At 43.1% G+C, this 26,580-nt stretch overlaps 1 protein-coding gene across 1 annotated transcript in view; it reads right to left on the bottom strand.

Moving 5' to 3' along the window:
* The window catches only part of ATP8A2 (ATPase phospholipid transporting 8A2), an 899,065-nt gene that overhangs the window by 739,681 nt on the left and 132,804 nt on the right, over positions 1-26,580 (bottom strand). The window contains exons 3-4 of the mRNA XM_040340493.1: positions 12,762-12,861; positions 6,328-6,426 (exon numbers count right to left, since the gene is read on the bottom strand). Of these exons, the coding sequence (XP_040196427.1) occupies positions 6,328-6,426; positions 12,762-12,861 (199 nt within the window). The remainder of the gene's footprint in view (positions 1-6,327; positions 6,427-12,761; positions 12,862-26,580) is intronic.

The raw sequence follows: 26,580 nt of genomic DNA, 5'->3' as shown, positions 1-26,580 counted from the left end.
GCGCGATGCTGTTGTGCTAAAAACACAATATCACAAACACCTACTGTATTTGGTATATATCAAGGGTCCTCAAACTTTTTAAACAGGGGGCCAGTTCACGGTCCCTCAGACTGTTGGAGGGCCGGACTATAGTTTAAAAAAATATGAATCTATGCATACATCTTATTTGAAGTGAAAAAAAAAAACAGGAAAAACCAATACAATATTTAAAATAAAGAACAATTTGAATCAACATAAACTTATTAGTATTTCACAGACTCCCCTCATCACAGAACCCCTCCCCAACACAGACCCCCCTCATCACAGAACCCCCCATCACAAATTTCTCTCCATCACACATCCCCCCCCAAAGATTCCCCTCATATTAGACCCCCCATCACAAACTTCCCTCCATCACAAAACCGCCAATAACTGACCCCCCATCACAAAGCCCCCCAACACAAACGCCTCTATATCGCAAAGCCCCCAATAACAGACCCCCCACCACAAACTCCTCTCCATCAAAAAGCCCTCATAACAGATCCTCCCCATCATAAAGCCCCTCAACACAAACTCCTCTCCATCACAAAGCCCAGAATAACAGACCCCCCCCATCACAGACCCCCATAACATATCCCCCATTACAGACTCCTCTCCATCACAGATTCCCCCCATCAAAAAGCCCTCATATCAGTTCCCCCATAGTAGATCCCCTCATCACAGACTCCCCCCATCACAAAGCCCACCTAACACAAACTCCTCTCCTCACATAGCCCCCCATAACAGACCCCCCTATCACAGATCTCCCTCATCACAGCTCTCCCCCCCTATCACAGATCCCCCCATCGATATTACACTGCCGCTCTTTCTATAACATCCCAGCACTCTGCCTCTCTGCTACCTCAATCACACAAGACGCAAAGCATGGCAGGTCCAGACAAAGGGTGAGACTTTGCTAATGAAAGGCAGGTGTTTGATTGCTGAAACTACCCCGCTGCTTAAATCAAAAGACCTGCCTTTTGTCCGGACATGTCGTGTTTCTCATCTTGTGTGATAAAAAGGTAGCAGAGGGGAGGGGGATTGCTGCAATATTAAAGGGGCAGTCCGCAGGCCGGGTAAATCACACTGGCGGGCCGTAGTTTGAGGACCCTTGGTATATGTAAAAGTGCTACTTATGCGTATGCAAATACAATACAATGTGTGCATTAATTAATTAATAAGTGCAATATATCCATACATAAAGTGTTATACAGTGCATGAAAAGTGCTTATGCATAAAAGAAGTGTAAAGTCATCAACAGAAAAATTCAACAAATAAATAAAAAAGTCCATAAAGTGAGTCCAAGTATGTTCCCAATAAAGGATGTGAAAATAGATCCTCAAAATAAATTTCATACACAAGTGCTCCAGAACCATGCAAATAATCACTGCAATTCCCTGTGCCCATTCCCACCAGAGTGTGCACTCACCCGCAGATAGGAACCCACTATATGTCTACCTAGGCATGTCTAAAAAGGCTTCTGGGTGATGTTGTGGTGCCCATGGATATGGAATCGCATCAATGGATCGAGCTCAAAGGAAGAAAAAAAATCACTTTGTAGGGTAAAATGAATTCTTGAGTTCCGACCCTCCCTCTTCTGTCCCTTGGGGATGTCTCTGACTCTCCCCCCCCCCGGGGGCCCTCCCCGTGCCTCTTACCCTGTGGTTTCCCTTCTCCATCTGGAGGACCCCCCCCCCTGCTGAATACCTGCTTCTGATGTGCTTGAGTACTCATACTGTAATTACCTGGAGTGATGTTCCCTGGACTAGCAACCTTAACATTTTCTTATGTATGAATCAATTGCCTGTTTGTATGCTTACACCTGTGTGTCCTGCAGTGTTGTAACTAACAGCGTTTAAATAAACGCCGTTAGGTAACGATGGGCCTCCTGAGGGTAACGAGTAATCTATCAGATTACTTTTTCCCTCGCGGCAACGCCGTTCCCATTACTGGGCGGCATTACCGCAATTACTCTTACCTGTGTCAGCACTGCAGCCATCGCCCGTCGGCCATCTATTATTAAAAAGAGCGCGCCTCCTGTGTGTTCCGTGATTGGTGGAACACTAATTTTCCCAGCAGAGCCTCTGTTTCGTGTCCGGCCTATCACGGATGTCCTCTCATCCGAGCCCGAGGCTGAGGATGAGAAGGCATCCGTGATAGGCTGAACACTAAACAGAGGCTCTGCTGGGAAAATTAGTGTTCCGCCAATCACGGAACACTCAGGACAGGAGGCGCGCTTTTTTAATAATGGATGGCCGCCGGCTCCCTCTACCCTCCTCCTCCCTCCCGCACAGTCCAGAGCTGCCAGGAGGAGGCCGAACTGCCCGCCCGCGGGCGCCGAGTCACCGACAGGCTACAGCACAGCAGGGAGCACAACAACATCGCTACCAAATGTGACAAAGAGAAATAGAAGAGCTGACAGCTCAGTGACCGTGAGTATAACCATTGCACAATGTACTTCTCTGTCCCCAAGGAGCTCTGTTTATTGGTAAAGATGAGGGAAGAAAGCAAATCTCATCCTCTCTGACATTTCCATCATTTGAAATGCACCTGAAATGTCTATTTACTTCTGGCCAATGCAGATGATTCTATGTGTCCAAGGCTTGTTCTGCTATTGATACAGTTATATGAAGATATGAGATCTACTATGCAGAGTACATGTGACTAATCCAGAACACTCCCCTGGAATGGATTGAACATCAGATCCCACACCTTTACCACTTATATTTACTTAAAGGGCTCATTCTCATGCTTTCCAAAACACACAGGCGCACACGCACACACATTTAACTATAGTGCTATGCGCTTTGTACACATTTAATGAGCATTCTGTAACATTTTGCTGCTTTGCAACATCAATAGAACCTTGCTGGGCAGGTGGAGTGTGATGATGATATTAATAATTGTACACAGTGCGAAATGTTCTAAAATACTGTATATAGTGTTTTTATTCTTCAATCAGTTAATATAAACATCTTTGATATTAAAGATGTTATAGAACGTAATTGCATTGTAGAATATAAAAAAAAATCTCAGTTACTTTTCCGAGTAACTAGTTACTTTGCTAATAAAGTAACTGAGTCACTAACTCAATTACTTTTTTGGGCAAGTAACTTGTAATTGTAACTAGTTACTTTTTTTAAAGGAAGATGAACAACACTGGTGTCCTGAGTTATGTACCATGGTATTATGTACTGTGTTCTTATTGTTGTGCATTTTGATAAATAAAAACGTACCTGTTAAAAAAAAAAAAAAAAGAAGAATAAAATCACAGGGAATATCATAGTGCATATTTTTTTATTAAAATGTGGATTAAAAATTAGCAAAGGGTATACACTCACAAATAGGGTGCCTTGCCCCGACACCAGGAATGATCTGCCGATTTGTGTTTGAAAGGATGCCGCTGCTCCACGATCCCCTAGACTAGAGCCAGCATTCCATTGGATGGAAGTGACGTGCTGTGTGACCTAAAGGGACCGTCCCTATGCGTTCCGTCATCAAGACTTCATCAGGAAGCATCAGGAGGCGCCTCTTGATAATGTTGAATATTTCTTTTGTTTACTTTACACTTCTTTCATGTACTGTATAGCACTTTATGTATGGATATATTGCACTTATTAATTCATTGATACACATGTTGTATTGTATATACATATGCATTAGTAGCACATTTATACATATCAACTAGGTAGGGTAGCGCAGTACTTCCACTTTTCAGCACTCATGTAAATTTGAAAGCTTTTGTTTTAAAGCAGAATACAAGGCACAATATACATTTAAATCTATTCCTTGTGAGTCAAATAGACAAGCACAACAATATAATTAAAATATACTCACCGAGAGCCACAAAGGATATAAAAACATTTTGTGTCCAAATTCGTTTGATAACCCAGATATTACCATGTGAAAGTAGCAGTGACATTGTCAATATGCTGTACATAGCCAGTGCAAAGAGCACAGCTGTGGGAGGGACCCAACAGGTCCACCAACTACAGGGGGCGAGACAAGAGACAACACCCTACATAGGAGACACAAAGCCCTGCTCCTCTACCAAGTTGGCTGCCTCATAGAGACAATGCAGAACAAGGCACAGTTCAGGTACACTTTAATGAGTTTTAATGAATACATATTTGCATTATGTGATGTTTTTTATACCTATCTGGAGTTCAGCTTTAACAGAAACCTTAAAAAAAAGTATAATCTATTACTTAATATTTATTTTCTACTGTAAAGCTAGCAATATACAATCTGATTATTGCTAATCATGCATCCAGTGATATTTTGGTTGAACAGGGGAAATGAGGGGACTTACACTGAGCACTGAGGATATTCTTAAGTGCTAGGAAATGTGTAACAATTTTGTACAGGTGTTTTCTTTTCCTAAAGCCCTGTACACACGATCAGTCCATCCGATGAGAACGGTCCGAAGGACCGTTCTCATCGGTTAACCGATGGAGCTGACTGATGGTCTGATGTGCCTACACACCATCAGTTAAAAAAATGATAGAGTCCAACGCGGTGACGTAAAACACAACGACGTGCAGAGAAAAATTAAGTTCAATGCTTCCAAGCATGTGTTGACTTGATTCTGAGCATGCGCGGGTTTTTAACCGATGCTTTTGCATACTAACCATCGGTTTTGACCTATCGGTTAGGCGTCCATCGGTTGAATTTTAAAGCAAGTTCTAAATTTTTGGACCGAAGGATAACTGACCGATGGGGCCCACACACGGTCGGTTTGGACCGATGAAACGGTCCTTCAGTCCGTTTTCATCGGTTTAGACTGATCGTGTGTACGCGGCCTAAGAGTGGAAACATTTCCTGGTCAAGTGCGTCCCACAGCATCTTATCTAAATCACAGGGCACCATGCCGGCGCATGGTGTCCTGTAGCTTCATGATCAGTGTGGTTTACCCTCCCCACGCTTAGTGTACCATGCCTTGATTGACAACCCACCTCATAATTCATGCCCCTGCCCACACTGTGCAGCGATGTTCCCCTATACTCAAAAACAGCGTTCATGATTACATGACCACCAAGTAAGAGCATAAATTGAAGGTTACAGCTGTCTTTTTTGGAACAATGCTTTATTATTTTCCAATTAGAACAGAGGGTTCAGAGTCATCTTCTAATGTTCCAAGCTCAAACAATCAGAAACGGTGGATCAATGTAAACCTATAGAAGTGACCTAAATTGATTGTATAATAAGAGTTAGGCCTCGTACAGACGACCGGATCTATCTGCTGGGATTGATCCGCGGATCAGTTCCAGCGGACAAATCCGGTCGTCTGTACGGCCTAGCGGATATTTATCTGCGGAGATTTCTCGGCCGGATCGATTTCAAGCGGATATAAATTTCTTAGCAAGCTAAGAAATTTATCCGCTTGAATCGGGTCCAGCGGATTGATCCGGTGGTCTGTACAGACTAACCGGATCAATCCGTCCGCTCCCCTCCCTCGCATGCGTCGTAATGATTCGACGCATGCGTGGAAGTACTTACATTCCAGCGTCGCGCACGTTGCCGCGTCATCATCGTGGCGACGGCGCGACACGTCACCGCGGATGAATTCCGCGCGGATTTTGATCCGATGGTGAGTACAAGCCATCGGATCCAAATCCGGAGGAGGAATCTCCGCTGGAAACGGTCCGGCGGACCGTTTCCAGCGGAGATCCCCTCGTGTGTACGGGGCCTTACAGTAATTTATTAATTTGCAATCATTCTATCTATCCTATCCTTCTTATCCTATCCTACCCTTTCAATCCACATCTTACCCTATTCTTTCTAACCTATCCTACTTTATCCTTCCTACCCATTCTAACCTTTCCTATGTCATATTCTATCCTCAGCACACACTATCCCATAGTGACCATCACTGTTCAGAATACTCCCACCAACTGTCATACTGACTAATGTTACTCTTTATAATATATTACATTACCAACTATCACACCTAATATTGTATCACGACTGTTACAACTACTGTGATATTGTATAATCTATCACTGAGTACACTTATAACTCAATGGATGAAAGAAATCATGCACTAATTATACAAGAGATACCACTAGAAGCACTGCACGTTCCTATGAGAATAACATATTTTAAATCCACCAAAAACATAAAGAACCATCCAGTTAACATTTTTTGTTTCAAACCATGTACAGTATGTGAAAAGTAGAATAGAGCCAAAGTTCTAAGAAAACTTTACAGAGACATCTCAAACTTTTCAAGGTCTCCATTGAATGCATGTTTCATAATGTGAATTGTGAGAATTATGGAAGAAGGGAAAATAAATTTGACACAACTTACATAGTCTTCTATAATTTCCTTGATACCAGCCACAGTAAGAATGAAGATTAAGGGCACCAAAGTAGTGTATCTTCCTGTTGGAGACACATCTGGAATTTGCTATAAAAAAAAAAAAATGTATTTCTTTAGACATCAACAAACAGGAATCAAACTCAAAAACTACTTTATAGCCACTTAACGTGGAACTATAGTGGAACCAGAACCTTTGCTTTAAACATTAGATGAAATGGAGCAGGGGGTGATCCCCGGCCAGCTCTATGCTGATGTCAAAAACCCTAGCAAAGAATCCATGATCCACATGATTGGACAATAGAAGTCAGCAGAGCTTCCCCTCAGATCTAGAGCAACTGCACTTCCAAGAGCACTTGCAGTGTACTTATTGGCCAATTCCTTAATGCCCTCATATCGGAGTCATTGCTGACCAGGAGTGAGCACAAGAAATGGCAGCCAAGTCACTTTACCCAAGGATTATAGGTACTACAGCGCATTTATAAAAATTATGATTTCTAAAAGGTTCAAAACAATAATAGTATTTTGGGAGACAATCATTTTGATCCTTTTATGATTTTGTTGGATTTTGTTGAATTTATTGATATGCCAGTGTTTTAATACTAAAAAATAACATGTATGACATTTTACCATTGCTAAAGTTTTACAAATATTAAAATAATTCATATAAAAGAACCACCACATCCAATGCAAGTCGAAATAATCTTTATACAAACAAATCTTAATGCTCTTTTTTGATAAAATTCCACTTCATTAGGGGAAGGGTGAAACACAGTAAATTAAGGCAATTATTTCAAACTTATGGGTGGCAAGGCATCACCCCAAGGTATGTCAAAATACCCCCTGAAAGTATGGCAGCCAACTAATCTGTTCACATGGGGAATTTGAAACCTGTATGCCATGCTGGATACTGCATCATGTTTGCTGGGTGATGTCCAGAATGCTGTATGGGTGGGAGTGGCTTTAAGTTTGCATTAAAGTTATTATACTAGTACTTATTTTGTACCAAATGCTGAAAATAGACAAAGGATTTGTAGTCATGAAGACAGCACTATTACATTGGCTTAGAGTCCAGGGGTGGGCAACTGTGACCCTCCAGCTGTTATGGAATTACATGTCTTATGAGGAATTGCAAGACTGACAGTTACAAGCATGACTCCCAGAGACACAGGCATGATGGGAAGACCGACAATTACTCCCAGAGGCAGAGGCATGATGGGACTTATAGTTCCGCAACAGCTGGAGGGCCATCGTTTGTCTAGCCCTGGCCTAGACAATCACAATTCATATCTGGTTCAGTGGCTGCCACCTGTCTGGACTTCACCTTGAAAAGTCTTCCCTATTCTTTACTAGTTTATTAGAACGGATCGAATCAAAACACACTCTCTGCATGGTCAAACCCTTCGAGTAATAGCCCATATAGTGGCTGTGAAAATAGAGCTTAATAGACTACAAGGCACTTGATAAAACAGGCCTATTTCTTTTGCATGGCTGAAGGGTTTGTCAGCTTGAAAATTACTTTTTTATCTCAACATCATTTGTCAAGTCTTGCTTAGCGCTCTCATGTCTAATGAAAATGATATGCTTTAAAAGTGTACAAAATAAAGTTATATGTGTTCTTTAGACACAAATTTGCAATGAGCAAATATATACTGAGATTTGTAAGTAGAATTTGCATGTATGCAAGACACATGAAATTTCAGTCTGCATTTAATAGAGGTGTGCACTAGAATTGCATCTCACTGAAAATCTTGTGAACCAAAATAAAGATAATAAAACTTTAGGCTAATTTGCCTATACAAAACTATATTGGCATATATGAGTAATGGACACATCTCTCATCATGAGCATCCTTACACAGAATTGTAGTTTGGAGAAAGCGAAGGGGCTGTTTGACCAAGACTGCTAGATTATGGAGTAAACAAGGCAGCAAACGCAAACTCCGGTGATTATTTGACCTTAGAATCAAACTTGCAAGTGGTAAATTTGCAAAGTGGGGACAAGATGATGAAAATGGAGGTTATCAGAACAAGGTCTACCAAAGTGAAAGAATATCTATAGCGATCAGTTCCAGACGGGAAAACTGTGAGGAGAGCTTTTGGCTGGAAATCCCGACCGTGTGTATGCTCCTTGCAGTTTTTCCGACGGGAAAACTGCCCAAAAACCACCGGACAAAAATAGAGAACCAGTTCTCTTTTTTCCCACTGGGAAAACCGGCGGACTTTTACCCGGCGTTTTTTGGCAGTTTTCCTATGGGAAAAACTGCGATGGAGCATACACATGGCCGGGACAACCGGCCGTGTGTAGGGGGAAAGACTGACCAAGCAGGTTCTCGGCTTTCCCCTCTGGATTTCCGATGGGAACTTTTCCTGTCGGAAATCCCGCACATGTGTATGGGGCATAAGAGGTGATGCTCCGTATTCTGACATCGATCAGGGTGGAACTATTCTAATCAGGGTGAAATACTATTCTTTAGCCCACAGAAATGTATCCCTACCTTGAAAGGTCTACCGTATTTGCAGGTGTATAAGGTGACCGGGCGTATAAGACGACCCCCTAATTTGACAGTTTAAGATTTTTTGCCTGTACTCACCGTATAAGACAGCCCCCTTCCGAGGCTTCTGACGCTTCATATTTCTTCCTTCTGGAGCCATATTCTTCTTCCTTCTTGCTGGAGCTGGAGCCAATCACAGCGAGTGATGTATTCTATTAATGAATACAAAGCCTGCTTGGATTGGCAGGGGCTGTAACATCATCAGCCCACGCCTCTTTGACTCTCAAAGCCAATCCGAGCAGGCTTCTGTATGTAGCCTGCTCAGATTGGCAGAGGTTGTTACTTCAATCCGAGCAGGCTCTGTATTCCTTTGAATACAGCGCTCACCGGGATTGGCTAACCGGTATATACTGTATGTAGCGGAGTGTAAAAGGTAGTCTAAGGGCTCTTTCACACGTCCGTTCCGTTCGTCCGTTTTTTGGACGTCCGTTAACGGACCGCAATGATTCCCTATGGGCTAGCGTCCGTTAGCGGATGAGCATCCGCTAACGTCCGTTAGCATCCGTCTGCGTTAAGTTCCGTTTTTTTGGACGGAAGAAAACCCTATTTTTCTTCCGTCTAGAAAACGTAACGGACGAAAAACGGACGTTAACGGATGATCTGTTTATCATCCGTTCCGCTAACATCCGTTTTTCTATGTAAAAAGCCCAAAAAAAAAAAAAAAAAACGGATGGAAAAACTGATGCAAAAACTGATGCAAAAACTGATGGAAAAACTGATGGAAAAACTGATGGAAAAACTGATCAACTGATGAAAAAAAAACTGATCTGAAAAACTGAACGGACGTGTGAAAGAGCCCTTATACGCCAGCAAATACAGTACATAATTGCATAGCATTCTGGTAAATGTCTTTGGAATACTGATTGAATACTGATTGTTTTATAAGCAAATGTTGGAGGCTTGTACTGTCCTTGAAATAAAACTATTGGAAAAGGACTACAGCATAGTTGGTTGTGTTTTCCCTTAATTCACAGGTTTCCAGTTATCCTCTATCCAAAGCCAACATCTTTACTTTATGTTTTGGATACAGTAGGGTTAGAACCTGTCAGGTTGATATTAATAAAAACGTTCTTAATCTAATTATTGCTGTGTGGGTCCCAGGGTCAATGTTTTATTATTTTGGGGGGGGGGCCTTGACAAGCCAGTGTGGCCTCCACATAAATTTGCAAGCTTAAAGCGGAGGTTCACCCAAAAAATACATTTTTAACATTACATTCAGCCGAGTTGTCCTAATGACAATCGGCTGTTTTTTTTTTTGTTTTTTTTCGTACATACCGTATTTTCACCGCCGCTTCCGGGTATGTCTTCTGCGAGACTGGGCGTTCTTAATTGATTGACAGGCTTCCGACCGTCGCATACTGCGCGTCACGAGTTGCCAAAAGAAGCCGAACGTCGGTGCGCAGGCGCCGTATAGAGCCGCACCAACGTTCGGCTTCTTTCGGCAACTCGTGACGCGCTGTATGCGACGGTCGGAAGCCTGTCAATCAATTAGGAACGCCCAGTCCCGCAGAAGACATACCCGGAAGCGGCGGTGAAAATACGGTATGTACAGGGAAAAAAAAACAGCCGATTGTCATTAGGACAACTCGGCTGAATGTAATGTTAAAAATGTATTTTTGGGTGAACCCCCGCTTTAAGCATCTGCTTTTAATGCATAGCATAAGGAGTTCTGACTATATCTTTAGTTTGGATTTATATGGTGCCACCATCGGCTGGGCACCCTGTTATACTGACTTTGGGTGGTAGAGGGGGACAAGTTGCTGAATATAGGTTGTTATTTCTGACTAGATCTTTAATTTGGATTTATATGGTGCCACCATGGGCTGAGCACTCTGTTATACTAACTTTGGATGGTAGAGGGGGACAAGGTGCTGAATATGAGTTGTTATTGCTATCTGTGTCCCTGTTGGGGAGAATACAAAACTTTACTGATGAAACCAGGCCAGGAGGTGAAGGGAAATCTTCCAAAAAGGACACTTGTTCTATCAACAACTGGAACAGAAAGTGAAGGGAAATCCCCTGCATAGGACCCAGATAGAAAAAAAACACCTGACAGGGATTCTAATATTTCCTGCTCTATCCCAAAAATTCCTAAAAATGTGTTTGACTTTACACGTGGTGATAAACAATACCATTATTTAAAGCTGAACTCCAGGCAGATATAACAGACACTAATTAATGCAGCTCTGTTTTTTCTACTATACCTTTTTTTTTCTGGGCAGTATAGACATCAGAATAACATTTAGCCTGGGTTCACACTCTTGCAATGCAGGGACCAGCACGATTCTAAAGCGTGTTCCTGTATCTCTCCCACAGGCAGTTCACACTGCCCTCTGCAAACCGCTGCGGGTGTCAATACAAAGTTAATGGCCCCCAGATCAGTTCACAGATCGCAGTGCGAACTTTGGATTCGGACAGGGATCTGATTGCATGGATGTGAACACCCATGCAATCCGATTCCAGTGCAGGAAAAAAAGTCCCTGCACCTTTTTTGTGCAAATCCAATACGAGTTCAGTCATACAAACTGTATGGCTGAACTCGTATTGCACAGACATCATATTGCACAGCAATATGCGTGAACCCAGGCTTAACAAGGATTTAACGTCAGACGTCTTCAGAGGAAGTCAGAATGATGAAACATCAAGGGGTGACTATACGGTGACAGGAAGCGACGTCAGAGCGACAGCCGGATGTGATGTTGAACTGAGAGAGCAGTGATACAAACAGCCTGTCTCTGTCTTATTATTGATGGGCATGTTTACAATATATACGCTGTGAGTGTAATTTTAATAGTTTCAATCATTTTAATAAAGTATGTGAAACGGAATTACGCTATGGGGATTGTATGTGTCCTTTATTCTTGCATTTTTAGCGAACCCTGAACACAATTGAATTGTTGTTTGCTGTGGATCATTAAGGGTCCTTTTACAATGGCGGTCCACCTGGCGGGACCCCACTGATCCCCGCTGAGCAGGCAGACAGGTCCATCTCCGCTCAATGTGTAGAGACAGACCTGTCAGAGCCCCACTCTCCTCTATGGGAAGATCAGATGAGAACGGACCACCTGTCCGTTTTCATTCGATACGCCAGACGGATGGAAAATAGGGCCTTCAGCCATCTAGATTTAACGGACAGAATCGGAATGGATAGCAGCGGGTGTCAGTGGATATGTCACTGTTGACATCCGCCGCTCTATAGGAGGCTCCAATCAGGTCCGCCTGAAAAACTGACAGACGGACCTGATCTAAAAGCCTGTGTGAAAGGGGCCTAAGCATGTTTGCTGATCAGAGATGAGAGGTAATAAATAGCAGTGAGTGAGGTGGCATAAGGGGAGTGAGACAATTTCTTTCACCGGTGGTGTGTTAAAGTAGCTATTACAAGCTAACATCTACAGACTACCTAGTACCAATGGATAGGATTTGGCTGCTCTTATCTTTACAATGCACTACTAACACTGAAGCCTTGTACACACGACCGAGAAACTCGACGGGCGAAACACATAGTTTTCCTCGTCAAGTTCCTTGTTAGGCTGTCGAGGAATTAGACAAGCCAATTTTCTCCATTCCCGTCGAGGTAATAGAGAACATGCTCTGTTTTAAGCTCGTCGAGTTTCTCGACAGTTTCCTCGACGAAAATGTACACACGACCGGTTTCCTCGGCAAAAAAATATCTCCCAGCAAGTTTCTTGCTGGTTTTTGCCGAGAAACTCGGTCGTGTGTACGAGGCCTTAGAGGTGGAGGCTCCTCTGTTGAATTTCTTTGGTGAAGCGCTGCTGGAGTGATTGGACTTTTTGCTCTATATAAGGACTGTGTATGGCCATTGTAAACTGAAAACAAATTTGTTATGTCACATGTGAATGAGAGTTTTTACCTGTAATAAGGCAATGAAGAGGAAGAAAGCATTGGCAGCTTTTCTGATCTGCTCGTAGAGGAAACGAGGTAGGAACGTCACCACGCTGTACTTGGCTGTGCTGTAGGAAGACAGACAATGCTTAATTTGTTTTTCTACAACCAAAACATCAGCTTCATTATACATTTATGTCTGTACCTATTTCACACTGATAAACGCAATGCCTTTTCAACATCTTGATAAATAAAAAGGTGCCAATTCCTCCCTCTCTCAACATCCCCTGAAGCTTCCACAAGTAAATTTGTATGTCAACTGTCAAAGAATACTACCCATACGCTTTAAGCAGCCCATGGACACAGACACAACCCACAGACATCCAATTTGGCTGTTTTCAGTGAGAATTTAATGTCTATGGGGCTAGGCAGATACCTGCCACCCCAAAGTTCCCAGAGCCTGTGCCAGCACCACTCACCTACCTGGTTGGTAGGAACATGAGACATTTCTTAGAGCTGAACTCCAGCCTTACCTTCCATTTCAAAGAGTTGTACAAACTTCTCTCATTGCATGCTGTAAACTTCTCACAGCGTGCATTAGAGCGCCTGTCTCATTTCTTGACTGGAGTAAGTCCATGATCTAGTCCTTTCCTCACCAGCCTTACTGTCCCTGGCCCTGCCCTTTTATTCATTGGATTTAAAATCCTTCAATCATGGAATCTCCACAGCACATGTGGAGCTTACACAGATTTCTGTTTTCAAAAAGTAGGCAACTGAAGTCCTGCCCACTGGATGTAATGCATATAGGAGGCAGAGCCGCATGGCAATGATGTCATCACGCTGCCAATCTCAGAACTGCTGAGCGGTAATAGACCAGTGCATGCAGACCGATTGTACACACTGAAAAGTGTTATTATTAAGAGCGATTGTATCCTTGTGAGTGTTTTTATTTGTTATGTTTTTTAAACAATATTGTGAGCAATATTTGTTACCTTATTTTTTATATACATATACAGTGGAACCTCGGAATACGAGCATAATTCGTTCCAGGAGAATGCTCGTAATCCAAAGAACTTGCATATCATCCCCATAGAAGTCAATGGAAACTAAAATAATTTGTTTCCGCATTAACTTCAATGGCATGCAATACCGCATGCGGCTAGAGGTAGGGGGGTGCCAGAGAGCCTCGGAAATGGCCGTAAAGGCCAGAGGACACCTCGGCAAACCTCGGATAGTCTATCCGAGCATTGACGAACAAAAAAATCTCCAAAAGGCATCAAATTACAGATTAGACATTCTTATATGTCAAAAAAAGTTTGATTTTATTTCCATCATTTACACTTTCAAAATTACAGAAAACCAAAAAATGGCGTCTACAAAAGTTTGGGCACCCTGCAGAATTTATAGCATGCACTACCCCCTTTGCAAAGCTTAGACCTGCCAGTGTCATGGATTGTTCTCAATCATCGTCTGGGAAGACCAAGTGATGTCAATCTCAAAGGTTTTAAATGCCCAGACTCAGCTGACCTTGCCCCAACAATCAGTACCATGGGTTCTTCTAAGCAGTTGTCTAGAAAACTGAAACTGAAAATAGTTGACGCTCACAAAGCTGGAGAAGGCTATAAGAAGATAGCAAAGCGTTTTCAGATGTCAATATCCTCTGTTCGGAAATGTAATTAAGAAATGGCAGTCATCAGGAACAGTGGAAGTTAATGCAAGATCTGGAAGACCAAGAAAAATATCAGACAGAACAGCTCGCAGGATTGTGAGAAAAGCAATTCAAAACCCACGTTTGACTGCACGATCCCTCCAGAAAGATCTGGCAGACACTGGAGTTGTGGTACACTATTCCACTATAAAGAGATGTTTGTACAAATATAGTCTTCATGGAAGAGTCATCAGAAGAAAACCTCTTCTACGTCCTCACCATAAAAATCAGCGTTTGAACTTTGCAAATGAACATATAGACAAGCCTGATGCATTTTGGAAACAAGTTCTGTGGACTGATGAGGTTAAAATATAACTTTTTGGCCGGGAATGCGCAAAGGTACGTTTGGAGAAGAAAGGGCACAGAATTTTATGAAAAGAACCTCTGTCCAACTGTTAAGCATGAGGATGGATCATTCATGCTTTGGGGTTGTATTGCAGCCAGTGGCACAGGGAACATTTCACGAGTAGAAGGAAAATGGATTCAATAAAATTTCAGCAAATTTTGGATGGTAACTTGATGCCATCTGTGAAAAAGCTGAAGTTAAAGAGAGGATGGCTTCTACAAATTGATAATGATCCTAAACACACCTCAAAATCCACAGGGGATTACTTCAAGAGGCGTAAACTGAAGGTTTTGCCATGGCCTTCACAATCTCCTGACCTCAACATAATTGAAAATCTATGGATAGACCTTAAAAGAGCAGTGCGTGACAGACAGCCCAGAAATCTCAAAGAACTGGAAGACTTTTGTAAGGAAGAATGGGCAAAGATACCTCAAACAAGAATTGAAAGACTCTTGGCTGGCTACAAAAAGCATTTACAAGCTGTGATACTTGCCAAAGGGGGCAGTACAAGATATTAACTCTGCAGGGTGCCCAAACTTTTGCAGACGCCATTTTTTTTGTTTTCTGTAATTTTGAAAGTGTAAATGATGGAAATATATTCTAACTTTTTTTGACATATTATAAGAATGTCTAAATATGTAATTTGATGCCTTTTGGAAATTTTTCCATATTTCTTTGGCTTCGTTATGCACATTAATACAAATTTTTACCTGGGGTGCCCAAACTTTCGATCCCCACTGTACACTGCGACAAACTCCAGGACACCAGTGTGAACCCAAAGGCTTCAGGATGCTGTGTAATGTAAAGGCTTCCAGAGGTGCAGGGTGTTGTGTAATGTAAAGGAGTCCAGAGGTGCAGGGGGTTGTGTAATGTAAAGGAGTCCAGAGTTGCAGGGGGTTGTGTAATGTAAAGGGGTCCAGAGCTGTGGGGTGCTGTGTAATGTAAAGGAGTCCAGAGCTGTGGGGTGCTGTGTAATGTAAAGGAGTCCAGAGGTGCAGTTGTGGAGAGGGGTACACAGTAGTGACAAAGAGATATTGAAAAAGATGCAGGGGGCACAGTCGGGTGTTTTTAAATTTTAACGTGGGGGGGGGCGCGTTTTTAACCCCCCCTAGCGGTCGAAGAAAGGGTTAAATGCGACTGTGTATTGCCGCTGCCGAATTTCAGCGGACGCCCATGAAACCGAGTTGGGATACAGAAGATTTGGAAGTTGTTACGATTTCTTGCAATGGTGTTCAGAGTCACTACTGAACTATGGACTTCTATTTGGGGGGATATTTATTTAATGTGCTGAATGCACCATTTATTGTACATGTACATTTAAGAGTAGTGCTACACTTTACCTGCTGTTGATTTACCTTCTTCTAAATATACTTCAGACACTGCATACTGTATTTTATGAGTACTTAAAGTGTTACTAAACCCAGGACCCTGCATTCACTATATCTGGTCTCCGACAGTACGCAGAACATGGAAATGCAATCATATAGACTGCTAAATACCTTTTCTCATTAGCAGTATATAGAAATCTTATGACTTCTATCAGTGTCTGGTTAAAGCTTGTAAGAGGAGTTTTTATACTGCACTGGCTGTTCTATCAGGATGCAGGACCCCTGGCACTCTCTCTGGGCAATGCCGATTGGCCCTGTGCTGATCACATTGAACCTCCCCAAAAAAAAAAAAACTCTCTAGCAATACACACCAAACTGAGCATGTGCAGCCTGACTCCAGTAACTCTGTCTTATCCGGACATGTTTTGGGGGTGATGCAAGAAGGGGTAGATCAGAAAAGACAGGATAAAACAGCCTTTTTACACAATGCAGAGGATTAACCCCTTAGGTTCCACAGTGAGTATAACAAGCATGCTTTACTGCAATATACAGACCAGTGTTGCCAACCTACCAGATTGAAATTTACTGGCACGACACCCGAAATTTCCTGGCGCAGCCACGTTTTTACTGGCATTTCACAAAAGTTACTAGATTAAATTTTTAGGTGCAAATTTCAGTATTTAGGCTACAAACAAGTACTCTAGGCAAATAGCAATGTGATTTAAGGTAGATATTAAGGTAAAAAAAACATATTTTTGTTATTTTCGATATAATAAGGGCAAATTATTTAGTCACATCACCCCCTGCCTCCATCCCCCTCTGCCACCAACACTCCCTGCCTTCACCCCCATCTGCGGTGCCACAATCTCCCCTGCCTCCAATCTCCCTCTGCCTCCAATCTCCCCCTGCCTCCAATCTCCCCCAGGCCCCCTGCCTCCAAGCACCCCCTGCCTCCATCCCTGTCTGTGGTGCCACCAACAACCCCTGTCTCCATTCCCCACCCTCTGCGGTGCCACTATCCTCCTATGCGGTGCCACCAACACCCCCTGCCTCCAATCTCCCCCTGCCTCCATTGTTTCCTGCCTCCATCCCTGTCTGTGGTGCCACCAACAACCCCTGTCTCCATTCCCCACCCTCTGCGGTGCCACTATCCTCCTATGCGGTGCCACCAACACCCCCTGCCTCCAATCTCCCCCTGCCTCCATTGTTTCCTGCCTCCATCCCTGTCTGTGGTGCCACCAACAACCCCTGTCTCCATTCCCCACCCTCTGCGCACGGTGCCACCATCCTCCTCTGCGGTGCCACCAACACCCCCTGCCTCCAATCTCCCCCTGCCTCCATTGCCCCCTGCCTCCATCCCCCTCTGTGGTGCCACCGCAGCCACCATCACCCCCTGCCTCCAATCTCCATGTGCAGTTCCAAGCCGAACCGATTTTGGCTATTTTTACTGGAAAAAGTGCCCGTTTTTACGGACGGACGGTTGGCAACACTGATACAGACTGATTTTACTGTTGTGGGTTTAGTAACACATGTCTGTCCTTAACATCAGCATCCAAGACAGAGAACAATAGCACCACAGAAATGCTTAAACTCCTTGTGTCAGGGAATGCCAGAGGATCAGTCAGATGACCCCTGAAGCAATGGCAATACAAGTATGAGTAACGGCAATTAAGATGACAACTTAACTAAAGAGATATTAAACAGTGTTTTGGTATTTCTGTTCAATATGTGCAACCAAAAAATTACCCGTTGGTACTGACAGAAATCTAGTGAGCCGATAACTACATGTGCTTTCTCCCTGTGTTGATTGTCAGTGTTTCTAGCTCTGGACTACAGAACACCTCCCCAAATGTTATGGAAGAGAAGTGTTCTGTAGGCCTAACGCACTCCTAGGGTGACAAGACTGTTCCAGTAGGGACACAGAATGATAAGTAAGCATTGTCACCCTAGGACAGGAAGTGTGTTACTGACAGGATCACTAGATGAAAATAAAGGTAAAACAACCAGAAAAGAAAACAAACTCAGCCACTAAAATCTAGGGACTGGTAAACTGGAATATATTACATTTTCATACTTGGGCTTAAAAAAATAAATACTTTAAATAATATGTGGCTATAATCATCTGTATAAAACTCCCTCTGTGTTCTCAGAATACTACAGTAATGAATAGAAAAGAGGAGGGAGAAAATGAAAATTAAAATGCAAAAACTTTTTTGTTTTTTTGGGATAGGGTGTGGAGTGGTTGGAACCTCTGTTAAGTTTTTAATTCTGCTGTGTCCACACTTTCTCTACTTGTCTTGGCATTGGGACTAAAAGTGATGGAACTATCCAACATTTTGAGTTGTAACTGAAACGAATAGAAGAAAAGTCGCCTCATTGGGACCCTTTTTTACAAATGTCTAGAGAAATTTCCTCCCACTTCCAGTTATATATATGGGACAGGAAGTGAAGGAAATCCCCCCTCACTTTCCCCAACACAATGGGACAAACAATAAAAAACTGACTATTCCGTATTCAAAAAATGTGGTTCCAAACATACTTTAACGTAAAACTAAAGGCAAAACTTTTAGTTTTGGATATAGTGGAGAGGGATTAGAACACCTGTCCGTTTTTTATTGCTGTCTGTGCCCCCGTTAGAGAGACTCAGGCCTCGTAGACACGACCGAGGAATTAGTCGGAAAAGACACATCGTTTTCCCCGACGAGTTCCTTGTTAGGCTTGTCGAGAAACTTGACAAGCTTTCTTTGCGTACACACTGTGAAGACAAAATCTCCTCGTTCTCAAACGTGGTGACGTACAACATGTACGACGGCAGGGGAAGTTCGATTCCACTGGCACAACCCTTGGGGCTGCTTTTGCTAATCTCATGTTACTGCGTGTTAAGTAAAAGTTTGGTAAGAGACGGTTTGCACTTTTCAGACTGTTACAGCGTGACAAATGTGCTATCTCCATTACAAACGCTACTTTTACCGAAGGTGCGCTCCCGTCTCATACTTTATTCTGAGCATGCGCGGGTTTCTAAGCATACACACGAACATGTTTCTCGTCGAAAACCAGCCCGACAAGGAAATTGAGACTCCCGTCGAGGAAAAAGAGAACTTGTTCTCTTTTTTCCTCGTCGAGTTCCTCGACAGTTTTCTCGATGAAAAGCATACACACGACCGTTTTCCTCTGCAAAAAAAGCTCTGCCACCGAGTTTCTTAATGGATTCTGTCGAGGAAACCGGTCCTGTGTACGAGGCCTCACTCTCCCTATTCCTTCTGTTTACCATTATCATTGAAAGTGAAAGTAAAAGAAACAGAGGGGAAATCTTTCAATGGGGACACTAGTTCTGGTGACCTAGGGATCTCCAGGGAATTTCCTTAATTTCCAGGGATTTACCTTCATTTCCTGTTTGGATAGGGTAAAGGAAGTGAAGGGAAATCTCTACAATGGGACACAGATGGTGAAAAAAAATTAAAAATCTGACATGGGTTACTCTATCCAAATGAAAAAAAAAATTTTTTGCCTATAGTTCTACTTTAAGATACCCAGTGACACCCAATTTGTGTGGTCCTCAGGCCATTTTTGTGGTGTCCCCTCTAATGACGATAGAACTTTGTAGCTGCAGTTATTTATCACCAAAAGGTGTATTCTGCATCAAACGAGAAACAGTGGGGGAGATTTACTAAGACTGGATCGCTCACAGTCTGGTGCAGCGCTGCATGGCAGCCAATCGGCTTCTGACCTCAGTTTGTTCAATGAAGCTTTGGCAATATAACCTGGAAGCTAATAGCTGATTGGTTTCTCTACAGAAGTGAGCCTAGTTTTGCACTCCCCAGCTTTAGTAAATAAACCCCAATGTTCTGTCAATCGGCTTATGTTGCCTTTCTTTCCACTAATGAGTGCACACTGATGCCCAATAATGAGACTGCAAAACAATTACAATGTTATTTAATGTATTCCCTTTCTTACTCTGTTTTAAATGTACCCATCAATATCAATATTGAATCTCATGATCTGGCTTTTAGTTGCTTTCTGCATTTTGATTTTCTCAGTTTTGCTTCACTGCCTAGTGAATCACTGACCTGAAACCAATAAGCACCAGAGAAGAAGCATCATTCCAGATCAGTGACCTGCTATGTCTTAAAGCTGAACTCCGGGCACAAAACCGGTAAATATGTTTCTCAATAACCATAAAGGATATATACTTTGTGTGCACCAAATGTGTCACCAAAACCCAGATATTACCCTATAAAAGTATCAGTGATATCATTACTGTGCTGTATATAGCCTGAGCAGAGAGAAGAGCTGTAGGAGGGGCCCAGTAGGCTCCACCCACAGCAGGCTGCCTGCAGAAAACTACAGGAGGGGGGGCGGAGACAAGACCAGTCACCCTGCACAAGGTGAGAGAGAGTGGCAGTGACTGGTCTTTATTACAGGAAGCTCTTTCACAGACTGGATTACTGCATATTTCTGGAAGAAATACACAAAGCATACCGAGATTTAAGTACAAAAACACATACTCTTGTGTTTAGATAATATTTGATTATCCCGGTGTTCAGCCTTTATTCACATGGAAACTAAAAGAAAGCATTTGGTATCTGGTTAAACGCCCAGTCGCTGGTTCGGAAAGGGCATAGTGAACCAAAATGACTCAATACACACTTCTGGAGTGCCAATGCAGCACAGGCTGAAGGCTGAAAAATCACAGATGGTCCCCAGCATTTGCTCCCTGCATCTGTGATTACCTTTGCAGAGATTCGAGGGGCATGGGGTACACTCGTGTAACATTTGTTTATTAGGTAAGCTGCTATTACTGGCATTCCTAGCTGCCTGTTATATATGAGGCAGGCAGTGCTCATGGAAGACATTTGTTGGTGCGGAATAAACTGAAACTCATTGCAACCAGAAGAAGCAATAAAACATTGCAGGCACAGCACAATGTCTGTGCATAATCAATGTTTTGAAATTCCAGCCCTGTAGACCACTAACATTAAACACTAAGGGACTATGTCTGTCTGTCTGTCTGTGTTAGGTATTCTGTCTGCATCCTATTGCTTAAAGCTGAACTCCGGCTTTAGGGAGAAAAAAAAAAATGTTCAACCAGGTGTTAATGTAATAATGTAACTATGCACCCCAGACTAGTTAAAAAATGGAAAAAAAAAATACAGCTTTTACTGTAATACTCATCTTCAATCCAGAGCTGTCTGAAGCAGTATTTCTCCATGGGTGCCACTGTCACATTACAATGTCCCAGTGTGTGTGTATGTGGGGTGGGGGGGGGGGGGGGGTTCTACCGTTTATCCTGTTTGTGTGGGTGGAGGAATCAGTTTTTTTTTCAGCCCAGTGTTCCCAGACACAGTGTACTTTTGTGGTTTGGAATAGTTTTCTTCAGTGTGCACACAAACAATGCCTGAGCACAGAACTCTCCATAGATCACTGAGCACAGAAGCAGGGATCACTGTGGTCTGGATGATGTAAGTGTGCCCAGAAACACTTCTTTTAAAGCACAGCTGAGTGCAGACCAGCAGGGAAGTGCAGGGTTGGGGATCACACTTCAGTACAAATGTTCCCACCCTTGAGGTGGGCAACCTGTCTTTATAACCATTGGCAGAATTTTTGTAAGCAGTGACTAGTATAGTAAAGAGAAGCAAGAAATTGCTTAATACTGGGCACCTTTACCCCCTTCCTGCCCAGGCCAATTTTCAGCTTTCAGCTCTGTCGCTTTTTGAGACCGATAGAGCTTTTTTTTGGTGGAATTCAATCATCATTGGATTTTTTGCTAAAAAAAAAAAGGCCAAAAATTAAACAAATATTTTTTTTTTACTTATTTCCAACATTTTCTACCCAAAACTAAGTAATTTTTCTCCTTCACTGATGTGCGCTGATGAGGCTGCATTGATGGGCACTGATAGATGGCACTAATGAGATGGCACCGATTATGTGGCAATGATGAGGAGGCACTAATATGCAGCACTGATGGGCACTGATCTGCAGCCCTGATGAGCCCTAATGAGCATTGATAAGGGGTACTGATAGGCGGCACTGAGGAGCAGGCACGTATGATTGGCATCACTGATTGGCATCACTGATGGGCACTGTTGGGGCTGTACTGATAATCAGGGAACTGGTAATCAGTGCCCCGATTATCTGTGCAGGTCTCTCCTGTGAGGAAATGCTGCTGATCAGCTCTCCTCATCTGAGGCCCCGTACACACGACCGAGTTTCTCGGCAGAATTCAGCCAGAAACTCGATCAGAGCTGGATTCTGCCGAGAAACTCGTCGTGTGTACACTTTTCAGCAAGGAAGCCGTCGAGGAACTCGTCGGGCCAAATAGAGAACATGTTCTCTATTTCCTCGTTGTTCAATGAGGAAAGTCACTGAACTCGACGAGGAACTCGATGTGTTTGGCACATCGAGTTCCTCGGACGTGTGTACGGGGCCTCACAGGTTGTCAGTGTGAGGAGAGAAAAGCCAATAACCAGCATTTTCATTGTTCATTCATTGGACACAGTTGATCACAAAGATAAAGAGCTGCATCATCGGCTCTTCACCGAGATTGGGGATGTGCCATGTCATGGGAGCGGCACAGTGCACTGCCGATCACTGTGTGCACACAGGGGCACAAGCTCGGCCCCCAGCGTGAGACAACCATCATACGACAACAACGGAACACCCCGCAGCCATAATTTCCCTATACGGTGGGACGGAGGTGGTATAAAGGAGAAGTACAGCCAAGCTTGTTGGCTGTACTTCTGCTGTGGATCACAGGAGCACAGTTCGTTCTGCACCCTGTTCTCGAGATCCTGTTTTCAAGCCCACAGCGGCTGACGACATGGAAGCCAGTCCAGACTGGAGAAAGATCGCAGCCGTCTGGTTGGATCCACCAGAGCCCCTGACCGGCCACTGGCCTAAGCCCTCAGTGATACGCTGAGAAGCCTAAGCGGCCCCGCTCCTACCCCCTACACAGCCCAGCGCTGCAATGAACGCAGGGAGAGGCACAGCAAGACAACGAGTGACTGACAGTCATCAGCTTTCTGCTCACGAGAGCTCTGAGAACCAAGCGGTTCGGCCTGCTTACAAGGCTTTAGAGCTAGCTAGGTAAATATGATTCTTAAAAAAAAAACGGTGCCCTATTTCCACTTAGTGCCAAAGGTGATCTGATAAGAAATGTGAGAATACCACTTGATGTGACACTTTTTTGGCATTTAGTGATGCCAGAGCTTGCAAGTCCTCTATTAGGTTTGTGGCATTTAAATCTTCAAAAGACAGATGGATACAAATATGATACAGTGGCAATGCTTGGCACTCGGGCGTTTGTAGACTGGCTGCTGTTTTATTACAATTATATGGCTTTACCACAACACTTCTACCTGCAATAAAAATATTGTATTAAAAGATGTATTAAAGAGGATGCTACTATTATAAATGTGGATTAAAGGGTTTGGAAAGTAAAACAATTGCATATATAGTATAAACAAACTGGTCCCTGTTCCCAATCATTAGAATGTTTCATAACCAGATGCTGGTTTGACAGTAATGGTCTAATACACATGATCAGGTATCACTCTTATTGGTTCCTGATGATGTCATCACTATGATTGTGAATTTATAGGGATTGCATGGATTTTTTTTTTACAAATGAAAATTGCCAGTTTAGCTGTCATTGTCTATTTGTCATAATAAAAAAACATAAGCAAGACATTTATTAAACAACATTTTTTAAACTGCTGTACTGCCTAACGCCAAATAAAGATAATGACTTTAAAGCGGAGCTCCACCAAGAAAAAAAAAAAAATATAAAATGCTGCAAAAATTTTTTTTTTTTTATACATACTTGAAGTGCTTGTTGCTAGGCAGATCGTCCTAATCTGCCACTTCCTGATCCGCGGTCCATCTTCTTTCTTCTGCTCCTCGGCTGCCTCCTGTGGAATGGGGGAGCGGTGTCTTCTGGGACCCTGTGTGTGTCCCAGGAGACATCATCCATTCACGTCGCGCCGCGTGGCTCGCACGTGCACAGTAGTGAATCGGGCGGTGAAGCCGCAAGGCTTCACTTCCTGATTCCTTCACCGAGGATGGCGGTGGGACAGCCGAGACCGAGCGTTTGCTCGGCTGGCCGTCATCGCAGGGAACCCTGGACAGGTAAGTCTCCTTATTAAAAGTCAGCAGCTGACTTTTATTTATTTTTTTAAAATCGGACCTCCGCTTTAAATTGTTTACCGTGTATATCAATTATTTCTACATACACACAAAAATTTTGCAAGATTGTTTAAGTGATGCCAATCTAGCACAAGTGCCTCAGGACCATTGCTGATTCTGTACTACTGCTTAATAATTACACCTAGCAAAAGACACTGCCGTAGAGAGAAAAAAAAAACGAAATATTACACCAATTTATTTTTGTGTTTTTTTCAGCAGGAACGTGGGGGAAGGCAGTTCCGGCACCACCAGCACTGAATGTATTTTATGGCAAGGATGGCTGGAGGATCTAATGATGTTGGCTGCTGGGGGATCTATTTTTGTGTGGGGTTCTATTGTTGCTGGGTAGGTCTATTGTTGCTGGTGGGGGGTCTACTGTTGTGTAACAGCACTGGTGAACGGAGTGAACCACAACTGCGGTTAGCAGGGATTTCAATGCGCTTCTTTATGTGAGAACTCAGTATTGGGCCCCAGGTGTCACTCCACACAAACAGGAGTTTGGGGGATCTCTACATCATCTCTCTCTCTCACATAAAGAAAGGCGTTGAGCTACTAAGGATGGACGCATTACAACATGCGACCAGAGCTTAGTGTTTAAAATTATATTATTTTCGTTAAAGATCAAGATTTCAATACACCGCTATATGCAAGTGATTATCAGTACGGGACCCCAGGCGTCACTCCACACAAACAGGAGTTTGGGGGTTCTCTACATCATATCACTTATACATATAGGGATGTATTAGGCCACTAAAGGAGACGGTATGAAATATCATCAACCCTTAGCATAGAAACATGTTCAATAATTTAGGACAAGGCCTATAAGCGATTTGTACTTATGTCAAGCTCGTAGTAATAGGAGTTGTAGTGACAACTAGTAGTTGCGAATGAGAGGCAATATAGCTCAGGTAATAGTAGTTGCATATAAGAAGCAATATAGCTTAGGTAACTATAGTTGCATATGAGAGGCAAATATAGCTCAGGTAATTTGGAGGTAGATGGCCCTTTACGGTATTCCTTAGCAAACAGTCCTTAGTACGATAATATCTCCCAAATAGTATGTTGATATCCACAAGGCAAAATAAGTAATAGCAATTGTATTAGGTGGAACACAAGCAGCAGATTTCCCTATGGTACTATAAGTGACACAATAGCTACTTATCTGTTTGCAGGTTTCAGTGTAGTAGCAAGTGGTGTAAGGTGTTCAGCAAGGAAGGCCTCAAGGTTGTCCCCAGCGATGGCTCTCTGTTGCAGTAGATGTAACAGCACTAAAGTAGTAGTTGCAGGCTGGAGCGGTGTTGCAGCATGGGGAGCGATGGCAATAATATCAGTAGCATGGCTGAGCTACGTCTGACAATAAAAGAACACTGTCTGTGTATCAGGTGAATGCCTTTATAGGCAGGAGACAGGTACCAGACAGCTGTAGTGCATCGCAGTAATTCAAATGACCGCCGTGAATTGTGGCGCACTTCCACGTTCCAAGCTGGAACACTCGTGGCGTCGGGCGATGACGTCATTGCGTGAGCACTGTATGCGTTCCAGCATGGAACCCATTACGGCGCCGAAAGCGCCTGCTATTATAAAGAACAGGCGGCACCTGTTACATGTTGAGGGAGAGTTCTATTGTTGATGGCTGCTGGAAAAACTGTTGCTGCTGGGTGTCTGTTGTTGGTGGGTTGGTATTTTGTTGCTTGGGGAGGTCTATTGTTGTGTGGGATATCTATTGTTGCTGGGGGAGGTCTAGTGTTGTGTGGGATATCTATTGTTGCTTGGGGAGGTCTATTGTTGTGTGGCATATCTATTTTTGTTGGGGGAGGTCTATTGTTGTGTGGGGGAACTATTGTTGCTGAGGAGGGATCTATTGTTGTTGGGGTGAGGTCTATCAAATTCCATACAAATGCCTTAGTAGCACAAAATGATATTTGGTTCTGTATTCTTTAAAAGGAGTGGTACTGGGAGGTGGGTAGGAGGTGGAACCACCAAGGGATGGTGCTCAGAGGTGGGTAGGGGGATGAGACGAAAGATGCATCAGAAGGGGGATTCATGCACCTATTCTTTAAAAAAAAAAAATCCCTGTATATACTGTATAGTATACCGTATACAGTTGTAGTTGTTAAGTAGTTGGGGAAAAAATTGCGCTGATTAAAGTCCATAGATTATTGCAGGGCATGAAAGGTGTGTAAACATCAAATTAACTTACAGTTATAAGCAATCATAGTGTGTAAAAAATCAATAAAAAAATCATGATCACCTCCTTAGAGTAGTACACTGTAGAGTCCACTGT

The sequence above is a fragment of the Rana temporaria genome, chromosome 2 (assembly GCF_905171775.1).
Source record: "Rana temporaria chromosome 2, aRanTem1.1, whole genome shotgun sequence".
In the NCBI taxonomy this organism is placed as follows: domain Eukaryota; kingdom Metazoa; phylum Chordata; class Amphibia; order Anura; family Ranidae; genus Rana; species Rana temporaria.
Note: the sequence above shows the minus strand (reverse complement) of the source record. Positions and strands in the feature narration are given on the sequence as shown.